The 12,027-nt window shown below is 33.3% G+C and overlaps 1 protein-coding gene across 1 annotated transcript in view; it reads right to left on the bottom strand.

Moving 5' to 3' along the window:
• Positions 1 to 3,134: 3,134 nt before the first annotated feature.
• Positions 3,135 to 12,027, bottom strand: part of LOC124362524 (lipopolysaccharide-induced tumor necrosis factor-alpha factor homolog) — a 54,041-nt gene continuing 45,148 nt past the window's right edge. Inside the window, exons 3-4 of the mRNA XM_046817107.1 lie at positions 7,080 to 7,215; positions 3,135 to 4,511 (exon numbers count right to left, since the gene is read on the bottom strand). Coding sequence (XP_046673063.1) covers positions 4,409 to 4,511; positions 7,080 to 7,215 — 239 coding nt within the window. The 3' untranslated portion in view covers positions 3,135 to 4,408. The remainder of the gene's footprint in view (positions 4,512 to 7,079; positions 7,216 to 12,027) is intronic.

Below are 12,027 nucleotides of genomic sequence, written 5' to 3'. Positions count from 1 at the left end.
TCACAACAAACAAACACACACACACACACACACACACACACACACACACACCCACACCCACACGCACGCACATGCACACATACACACACATTTGAAAATCTATAGCCTAAATTATTTATCAATTGTTATCGTTAATATTCTATTATTTGTATTGTAATCTGCATTATTTATCTGTTATTGTATGTATTGTCACTGTTATCATATATTTATTACTGTTATCGCCAAGTTATCTTTAAGTATTATTGTTATTTTTGTTATTACAATCTTTCATTGTTAACTTGTTGTTAGAATTAATACTGTTATGTTACTGTTATATTTCACTCTTCTCTATGTAATGTGGTTCTGCCGTTGGAAATAAATGAAATGAAATGAAAGGTCTGAGAAGTCTACTTCTTACAAAAAAACAGGATTGAGAAGGTGCTAGCAGCAAAAGAAGTAGCCATAGGTGTCTTTCTGGACATTGAAGGAGCTTGTGATAATACAGGCACTCAGGTGATTGTCAGTGCGGTCTCGAGATGAGGTATTGATGGTGAAATATGTGACTGGATATGGGCCCTACTCACAGTTAGGATAGTTTCTATTACTCTTATGGGATGACCATCAGTAAAAGGATTACAAGGTGCTGTCCCCAAGAATGGTGTCCTTTCTTTCGTTCTGTGGAATACAGTTGCAGGCGACCTGCTTGTGTCTTTGGACAGCAGTTTTGTCTTCACACAGGGATATGCAGATAATATTGTGATTCTTGAGAGTGGCAAGTTCAATATAACGGTCACGGAACTGACCAATGCTGCTCTGAACATGGTGGGAAACTGGTGTGATAGGATGAGACAGTGTCAACCCCACCAAGACTGTCGAAATTGCCTTTACAAGAAGGCGTCAGTTGGAGGGTTTTATTCCATTCTTATAAAGAGGCTCGTCTATTGAGATAAAGTCTGAGGACAAGTACCTAGGCATCATCCTCGATATGGTCCTAAACTGGTAATCCCATATGGAAACGGTTATCGCCAAAGGAAAATGTTCTTTGATGCAATTCAGATGTCTCATAGGTGGGTCTTGTTACTTAGCCGAGGCTTTTGTATTAGCTTTGTCTCCTTGGTTAGACCTGCATTGTTGTTTGTTCTAGTGGCCAAAGACGGAGGCCAGGATGGCGGAAACTGGTTTGGCTGTCATCCAAAGGATCGCTTGCATTGCTATCACTGGGGTTTGTCCAAGGCGCTGGGCATGGCTCTAGACTGCTGTCTTAACCTCACCCTCTTAGACATTGTTATTTGAGCTATGGCCAGGAGAAGTGCCTACCGTCTTCAGCAGGTGGGGCTTTGGTTGACCTCGATCTGTAATAGGGGGCACTGCAAAATAAGCATCCTGATTCAGGGGAATGCTCTGCAACATGATCTCTGATCAGATGTCTAAAAGATTTTCCTTAGACAAACCTTTCAGGATTATTATACCTTCCAGGGAGACTTGGTTTAAAGGAAAGTTATCTCTTCCACTTGCGGAGCTTTAATGGTTTACGGATGGTTCTAAAACAAAACGTGGTACATACATGGGGATTGTGGGAGTGAGACCATGTAAGGAGGTAGTGGTCTCTATAAGTTCTTATCCCACAGTTTTTCAGGCAGAAGCCACTGAGAATCTTTGTCTGCAGTATAAGAGTAAGATTATTGATTAATATTTCCACAGACAACCAGGCAGCACTAAAGGCGTTGGACTCTTGTTTGTTCAATGCCAAACTTGTCTGGGATTGCTATCAAGTCGTTTCTTCCCTTGGCAGAATCAACAATGTGGCTGTTGGGTTCTTGGTCATGAGGGGTTGTCTGGGAACAAAGGAGCTAATGCCTTGGCCAACTTGGGCTCATGGTCCAACATGACAGGTCTTCAACAGCTCTGTGGTGTTTCTAGGTATGATGATCATTTGGGGCTTTTTCGAAGTAGGTTACGCTGAACATGAGAGAAGGTGGAGGCTGCATCCAGGTCCGAGAACCGGCAGAATGCTGCTACAGTTGCCTTCCCCCAGGATGGGGTCTGACCTAACGGTGTCTTCTCAGGTTGTGGGTCTAATTACGGGGCATGGTCACCTGAGGAAGCATCTTCACAGAGTCAGCATTCTCTGGGAGGATACACTCTATAGAATGTGTGATGAGAAGGAGGAAACTTCTGAACACCTGCTCTTTGACTGTCATGCAATACCAAGGGATTGCTACTCCATCTTTGGTAGTCTGGACAAAGGTCGTGAATTCTCCAGAAGGACCTGATCGGTTGTTTTTGGTGGTTTGTGAAACTGCTGAAACCATAAACTGGTTGGCCTCATGGTATACTTCTGGGGTGCCAAGAAAATTATCACATATGTTGTTTTGGTTTTAAAATGATTTATTTCAGGTTTACAATGTTTGTGATGCTATAAGTGATTTTTAATTTTACCCCGATCACGAAATATGTGCATACATATGTAAGCTTGTGTTCTGCTTCTCATATAAGGGGAAGAGTTTGTTATCCCTTTGCTTTTCCTTTAACTACAGTAAAAATGTCATACACAATGTCAAGGAAGTCAAACCCTTTCAATTTTTTTGTTCATTAAGGTGGTTTTTAGTATTTTCAATGCATTAAATGGTTTATTCATCACTGGTGCCATCTATATTAATTACACATTTATCAAGCATTGTACAATTATTCAATATTTTCTAAAATGTAAATGTAAGCAAATGTTTCTGCCTCTTTTGTGACCTTCAGCTGAAAGTCTCAACAGCTGTTTTGTGCCAGTTAACTTGAATTATTTATCTTAAATATTATAACTATTTTCCCAAATTCTTAAATACTCCAGGAAACTTTTTCAATTTTTCTCTGTGTCAAAACCACCCTTGGACTTCACAGACATATTTGAAAAAGAACTAACTCAATCAGTCCAGCCATTCTCAAGATTAGTGCTTAGCAATGCATTTGCGATTAATTTTTATGTATAAGATAGAAATAAATAATATTAATCACAGCACTAAGTATAATATTTTTAAGGCATTAATATTATATCATGAGATATAATGCGTAAGAACATATTAATGCATGATGTATATACAACAAGCTTGTTTATTGTTCTCAAGTATTTTAATAGATAAATAAGGAGAAATAAGATTAAGAGAATATAAAAATTAAACAATATATTTGATCAAGAATATAAACTGGTTTACATCAAATGAAGTATTGATGGCTTGGAATGAAACAGACATTTGCAAAATATAAGATATAAGATATAATATAAATACAAATTAAATACATTGTTCATTACACTGTAAATTATTTCATAAGAATAGTAAAAGATGTCATTGTTGCTAATTTAGAGATGTTTTAAAAATATACATATAAAAACAGTAAAAATAGCATTTTAGTCATTTGATGAAGAACATTGATTATAACAGGTTTTAAGATTTTAATTTATCTTTCCTTGGGTAGACTACACAGATTTTAACTCTTAAAAATCATTAAAACGTGACAACTTTGAAACACATACCACAGAACAGATAGAACACAGAAGTCTCACTGGAACACTGCTAACAGCGACATCCAATGGCCAGGTCTAGGAACTATCATTGAAGTACATAGATAGCGCATCACTAGTGAATTCTTTTCATTGGTCCTAGTGGTTACTCTCAGTGAGACATCTGGATTTGAATTGTCTTTGGTACATATATCTACTTTTCATTAAAACCATAATGTACAAAAATATAACGTGCAATAATATCTAGGCTGCAAAAAAATTTTTAAAAATCAGGTAGAAATTAATGTTTAGGTATATGAAAGTATTTCACCACTTTCAATAAACGTAATCACATCAAGAACACATCATGTATATCTATAAATTTTGACTTCAGAAGGCACATATGCACACCTTTATTGATTTCAATCGTTTCACATCATACCTTTATTATTTCTGTCATCAAGAGTCAAAGAGTCAGGTACAACGGCAGAATTGACATTTACAAAAAACGGCCAAGTTTTGACAAAACGTAATTAACAATGCATTAGTTACTAATATATTCTCAGTATAGTTTCAACTAAAAATCTGAACAACATTTAACAGCATTAATGCACCTACATTTTAGACACTTTTTTGTACTACATTTATATTAGTTTACTTACATACACAATGAAATCAACAAACATGATTGTGAAGGATTTGATCTTGAATGTTTTATTATAGATCAAAACTAATTTACTGAAGCGATAGCACTTACGAAAATCCATATATTCTTAAAAAACTGATAATATAACATTAAACAGTTTAAAACGATTGGTTTCTTGGTTACGATCCTTATGGAAGAGTATAAAAGTAATACAGACACATAGGTGGCGCTCTGCCATTGCAAATAAAGCAAGCACATAAATAGCGGAGAAGGATCAGAAGGAAGATCCAGAGCCACTAATGATCGTAGGTCCCCAGGAATGCACCGCAACTTGGACAGTAATGATTAGTCGCTTTGCAACAGTCGGAGCAATACGGGATCAGTGACAATGGACAGAATCTGTAAAAACAAACATAATTGCAGTTGATTATTAGGTATTTACTCTTCCTTCCACACAGAAGAGAGGTGTGGGCTTGGTCCATATGGTCCAAATCATGAAATTTATTTTTATTTCCATAAAGTTATGTTTATAGACAAAAATGTTTTCTGTTTTAATTGGTAAACGTAAATACGTGATGTGTTTGTACCTACACATAAATTATCTACAACCAAATAAATGGATTTATTTTGAACAGATTTGACTACAGATGTAGGTTGATTAATATTTAAATAAATAATTTATTTTTTGGTAGGGGCTTTTTTATTATTTGTCAACTTGATTTTTACTGATTCAGGCATTTTGTTTATGTTTGTATTCAATTTTAAATGTAATAGTCATCTTTAGTCTGTTGTGTTTTGTGTAATTCCTGTATTTAAAAGTTGTTTCTAGAAAGCCACCACTTTATGTTTTTAAAGTACGAAATCATGAATATACAAGTAGGAGTACGCAATACCACAGGTCGTGTAATATGCATCACTGAGGTTGCATGTGAAATTTCAAACCTTTGCTTTTTTCATTCTCAAAATGTCCTGCAGACAGGTAGACAGCAAACTATCATATACAAAAGAAATGTTCACATTTCCCTTATTCAGCAGTTTATTAAGAAAATGGTAATAATTTGGACAGTTATTTTTATTCACATGTCTTCCTCTGGACTGATGAAATACCTCTATTTACTACATAGCTTAGAACATTGAAGTTTGTTTTCCTGTTTTAGCATGATGAAACAAGTAACATCTTCTTAGTTTAACTCATTTGTCTCTCTAAATCCATTTTTAGGGCAGCAGGGAACTTCAGAAAGTAGACAGCATCTTGCAAAGTCCTCCAGTTGATAGGTTTTTATATGGTTAAAGTTCTTCATTGATGATGGAAACTTTAAAAAGATAACGAGGTTATGGACACTCGCTACAATTACGTTTTCCAATAACAGAAACATAACCTTTCAAGAACTAGTTATATATAATTTTCTTCAGGTGTAAAATCTTAAATTATAAGTTAAACTTGTGAAATAGTAAACAGTAGAAAAAATGACAATAAAACACACCAAAGCAAAAGTTATATATAGACACGTAAGCACATTCAATTACATGTGATCCAGGCCCAAAGTTGCAAGGTGCAAAATTGCATGTTTTTAAAACTACACCTAAAATTCCTCTGGAAATCATACACAACCTGTATTTGTAACATACACTTTTTCGTAAAGCGGTGGTCAGTGTTTTCTTTTCTTTGTATCTCATGAGAATGATAACCTTGATATAACTTGAGAACTACTCATGTAATAAAATATAATTGAGAATCTACAGTCCAGTATTTAGGAAGTTATTTTATTTGCAATAGAATTGTGGCTGACCTGTACTTATGAGAATATATTGCAAATGGAATCATTTTCAATTAAGGCATGAAATAAATTTTCTTTATATTTTGAAACAATATTTTGTTTTATTAAAATGACTAAGACGGCATGTATAGTATGTGACTATCTTTCTCATGGGGAGAATGTAAGTGTTGTCAGATACCATATCACCTTTCATTACAATTAAAGTTTCAACCACATTAAAAAAAAGTTATATTGAAAAACTTATCCTTGTGTTATGCGGTGTTTTTCATTGTTGAATCAGTTTTGATACCATTTTGTTGTTTTACAAATGAGTTATCAAAAATGTTCAGCAAATTCAAGAGAAAAATACAATTTACACAATTTAGAAAAATTTCAAGCAATATATAAGATTTGTTTCAAAAATACATTTTTTAACATTTTACCAGTAATTATAAACTATTTACTCTCAGAAAACTATGAGTAATTGTATTTTTGATTTGAATTTCTGAGTTATTTCACCTGGTTGCAAAGCTGCAGACAAGGTATACTTTAGACCACCACATCTAATACCGACATTCCTGTAAGTTGGAAGTGTTTTAATTCAGACCTTCTCTTTACTTTGTCAATAGGAGGAGGAAATAATAATAGGAGAGCAAACCTTTTGTCATAAAGCAACACATATATTGGAATTCAGGGATTATTTCACGGCATCAACTGAGTTTAAAATGTCTATTAGTTACCAAGACCTTAAAAAGAATTTAGAAGAAAATCACTTAATTTAATTCTATGGAGTTATGGTACTTTGCGGTCCATAACTTCGTTATAATTTCAAATAATTCATCATCAATGAAGAACAACCAATATAAACCCAAGAACTAGAGGACTTTGTAAGCTGCTGGCTGGTTTCTGAAGTTTCCTGTTGCTCCAATAATGGAACTATGGATACACATGAATTAAGGTAAGGGACGCTGCAGGAATTGAAAGTTATCCATGGTAAACTGACAGATATCATGAATAATGATAAAAATAATATTTTCTATAACAAGTTTATACAACACAAAATTTAAAAGGTTTGAAAATTTGAACTTATATAAAAAGCTAGATAAAAAATGTTGCTGGGTACATGTTTTAATCAGGCTACATGTAAAATGTTGTTTATGTTTGGAATGACTTTTATATTTAACTGTTGAAGGATAGAACATATACTTACAAGATACATAAGAGAAGTGCAAACAAATGAGTCTTTGTGGTGGTCTCCTTCTCTACACGAGTGGCGACAGAGGCATTGCATGAAGGACAGGTGACATTACAGGTGTCAGGTCCCAGTGGCATCACCATGGCTGTGGCTGCAACACAAAATTATAGTTTAAAAAAGTATAGCACTGGTTTATGATAGACCATAGATTGTGCTAGAGAATACCACTGGAATTCTCTTCCTCTCTTCTAGCAATAGAGATTTGGCGTGAGGAATAATCAATATATCAGTTCCTTCTCCACTTCTTAATTTCCTTGAAAATTGGAATAAATTTTTATGTCTAGGCTTTAACTGGAATATTAATTACAAAATTGTCACTTTTTTGGATATTGAGTGTAGAAAATTTATATATACATGTTTTTATATCAAACTTTTGATAAAAATAAAAAAATGTGAACAAATAAAAAATGAAAAATCTATTTTTTTTGTAATGACGTTAGACTCTCATTTAACAAAAACAAAATTTAATCATAACATTAACAAAATAGTCACAAATCAAGACCAAGGTTAAAATTTTGATGTCTACTCTGTAATCACAAACTAATAGAGCTCCAATAACAGGAATTATATTAAAATTTAGATTATTCATTTTTGCGTTTCTACATATAAAATTATTTACTAACAATAACTTCCATGATATATCAAATGACAACAAGAAAATACCGGTTTTTGGCCACTTTTCAACCAAACTGGAACTTTGTACATTCATAACTCGGAAACTTGTGATTCAATAATTATTAAATGTTTATAAGAATCAAGAATCAAGAAGCTTTATTGTCATTAAATACATAAAGGTACAATAGACATTGTCAGACAATATAAATATATATAATCTATTAAAGTTCTATGGTGGTTATAACACAGTAATAAATAATTTGTTTCTGTAGTAAGTTTATACATAAGTGGTTTACTTGCTCAAACTATATATAAAAAAATTGCATAATAAATATTCACCAGTGCTAAAATTTAAATACTTACAAATAGGAAACACAAATGAATAATTTATCACAAAATTTACATTGAAAAATTAATATAACAAATTAAAATAGTTTGACTAGAATGCTGAGCTTAAATTAAAAGATTTCAAACTGGTACAAAAACTAACATATAAACAGTACAAATTAAAACAACATTTATAGTTAAAAAGCTGTATCAGACCATTTAAAACAGACTATCAAAAAAATATAGTACTTGTATCACAGACTAAGAATTCATCCACAGAGTAAAAAGGTGCAACCTTAAACCAATTCTTAAGAACTGTTTTAAATTTATTTAGACTCGTTGTCCATGCACTATCAGGTAATTTATTAAACAACTGCACCTCCATAAAGCAGTGACTTTTTTTTAATTTTTCAAGTCTTACTGGTATTAAATTTAACATATATTTAGCTCTTGTATTATAGTTATGGATGTCTTGACCCACCTCATATTTGTCTAGATTTTCTTTAACTCTCATTAAGCAACAATGTATATACATAGATGGTACTGTCATTACGGAGAACTCTTTGAAGATCGGGCGACAAGATTCCATACTCTTCACATTCTTAATCAATCTTAGAGCTTGCTTTTGCCACAAAAAAACTCTTTGGGCTCCACTACTATTACCCCAAAGAAGTATTCCATATAACAAGAGTGAGTGAAAAAAGGCAAAATATGATGTTATTAACATTTCTCTACTTACACATAAACTTAATTTACGTAATAAGTATGTTACCCTAGACAGCTTTGTACATAGACTACATGTATGAGTATCCCAACTAAGCCTGTCATCCAAATGTACCCCTAACAGTTTAACTGATTTACTTCCACTTGTTACAGCAGTTCTTAAACTGAAATAAATATTCTCTGTTTTACTATTGTTTACATTTAAGAAATTTGCTCTAAACCAATCACAAGCTACCCTCATGGCATTACCTTGCACCAAGTCTAAGCTAATCAGGTCTTTACCAGAATTGAGTAAAGTTGTATCATCCGCATATAAAACGGACATACAGGGTACACTAAAAGCAAAATCATTCATAGCTACAATAAACAAAAAAGGCCCCAGGACCGAGCCCTGAGGGACACCCATTTGAACTGATTTGAGCTTTGATACGTCAGAACCTTGAGCTACCATTTGCTTCCTATTACTTAGATAGGAGGTCATTAAATTCAATTCTTTACCCTGTATACCGTAACAATGAAGTTTTTTTAAAAGCAGATCATGAGATATACTATCAAAAGCTTTCGACAAGTCAATTAAAGTGGCCGATAATATATCTCTACATTCAAAACTTTTTAAGATTTGTTCAACAACTGATTCAACTGCTTTGATAGTGTTTTTACCAGGTAAAAAACCAAACTGCTCCTTACATAGTAGTTCTCCCTCAGCAAAGTAATTGTACAGTTGGTCTTTTATACAGCACTCAAAGACCTTACTAAATATAGGAACTAATGATATCGGGCGATAGTTAGAGGGGCACAATTTATCTCCTTTCTTAAAAATAGGTACAACTTTGACAACTTTAAGAGTATCTGGAAAAACACTCTGCTCAAGCATCATGTTAAAAAGAAGTGTTAAGGGCTCTAGAATAATATCTATTATTTCCTTGACTACTTTGTTGGAGAAACCATAAACATCTTCACTTTGTGATGAACTCAATTTAGAAACATACTTGAGCACATCCTTTGAAGGAATCTGCTTCCAGTGGAATACGTTATTCTCAATATTCATGTTAGATGTATACCTATTTAAAAACTGGATGGCAGCTATATTACAGTTACTCGCTACATTATTTACATTTGATATTGTTACAGAGTTAATAAAATAGTCAATAAAAATTTCTGAATCAATTTTTGTCTCCTGATTTGCTGGTCTTAAATTAGCTTCTAATCTAATAACATTCCAAGCAGCTTTACACTTATTTTTAGAACTAAGAATATAATTTTCATGAGATTCTAACTTGGCTTGTTTTATTTTTACTTTATAACATCTTTTAGCATTTAAATATGCATCTTTATATAAATTTTCTTCAGCAAGACCTTTATTATTCTTATAGCAATCATACAAATACTTAACATAATCTCTATATGACCTCAGCTCAGGTGTAAACCACTTATTCTGACATATATTTTTATTTAAATCTACTTTTATTTTCTTTATCATACAGCATTCTTCAAAAGAAGTTGTCAAAAAGTTGATAAAATCATTAAAAGCTAAATCAACTCTATAGTATGTTTTTAAGAAAGTCCAGTCAACCTCACTTAGCACCATTCTAATGTTTCTTATTGCTTTGGGAGTTAAGTCCCTCATTCGCTTGAAATATGTTTGTTTGTTTGGATCATTACCCATAAAGTCGTGGAAGACTGCTAAAATACCAGAGTGATCAGAGATATGAGGCTCGATGATCTGACATTCTATATCATATTTAAACATATTGGTAACAATGTTATCAAGACAAGCTACATTTCTTGTAGGTTCATGATTTAAACAGTATAAATTTAAAGAGCGTAATGTATTGAGAAAGTTTGTAGTATTTAAATCATCTTTTAAAATATCTATGTTAAAATCTCCTGAAATAATAATATGTCTGGAAGGGTACTTTTTGTACAGGAAACCAACACAACTATCTAAAGAGGACAGAAAGCAATCGAGGTCTAAACCTGGTGTGCGATATATTGTTGCTACAATAATGTTGGTCTTACTCAATAAAACTGCAGTTACTTCAAACACAGTATCGATACAAAATTTTTCTAAATCAATAGGTTGGTAATCCAATCCATTTTTTACAAAAATGCTACACCCTCCTCTGGTTAATGGTGGTTTTCTACAATAAATATTTGCAAGACTATACCCTTGAGGAACAAAAAGCTGACTTTCTTCTACGACTAGCCAGTGTTCATTTAGTGTTAAAATACTACAATTTAGTGATTCTAATAAAAGTTATAACATTTCAATTTTCTTCCTAATTGACTGAACATTTAGATGGAAAACATTGAAAAATTTGCATTTATTATCAACATATGCTACTTTAACAGATCTAGAATATTGATGTGGAGTTTCCCGACACCGTAGCTGCCTCTTCTTCACCCGATGCTGTTGTCTCCTCCTGTAGCTGCGGCTCGGTATCCCTCTACACACCATCCGGGTTGGTTGGACTCTGGCTCCGGGAAGCTTCAGCAGTGTCACAAAAAGTCTTAGCTGCCTCACAAATTTTGTCTGCAAGCCACAGTTTTCCCTTATGATTGAAATGCAGACCGTGGCGAGTATGAAGTTTTCTGTCAGCATCATGTACATTCACCAACTTGACATTATTATACTGATCACTTATTTCTTGTAGAATACCATTAGTCCTCTTAACTTCTTCATTAACACATGACCATTGCACTAAGTCATATCGATGTGGAATATTTAATAGTATTATATTTTGATTTGAATGTTCTTCAAGTGTGTCTTTGATTATATTTATTGCTTCATTTGCCTCATTCCTTGAGACGTCATTAGTACCACAAAATACCACCAAAATGTCTTTTTCGTCCAGTTTTTCCCCTTGAATGTTTATTGGATTAAGAATTTGCTTGGCTCTACCACTGGGGGCTACAAAACCTACTGTTTGATGTGTCTTAATCAATTTATTTAAGTTCCAAGTCAATCCACGTCCATGGCTGTCGGCACACAACAAAATCCTATGATGAGCCTTGCAAGATTCATTTATTATTGCAGTGGAGGGATGTGAAGGGCTGTTATCGATTATTATTTGAGGCTGTAGAGGGATTGGGATCTCAGGAGATGTTGGCCTAGTCAGAATTGTTTTTCTAGTTTTTTTTGTTTTTACTACAATTTTTATTGAGGATAGATTTAGGAGTATTTACATCAACAGGCGATAAAACCCCAAATTGATTACTGCACTGTATCTGAAAAGCT

The sequence above is a fragment of the Homalodisca vitripennis genome, chromosome 5 (genome assembly GCF_021130785.1).
Source record: "Homalodisca vitripennis isolate AUS2020 chromosome 5, UT_GWSS_2.1, whole genome shotgun sequence".
NCBI lineage: Eukaryota > Metazoa > Arthropoda > Insecta > Hemiptera > Cicadellidae > Homalodisca > Homalodisca vitripennis.
Note: the sequence above shows the minus strand (reverse complement) of the source record. Positions and strands in the feature narration are given on the sequence as shown.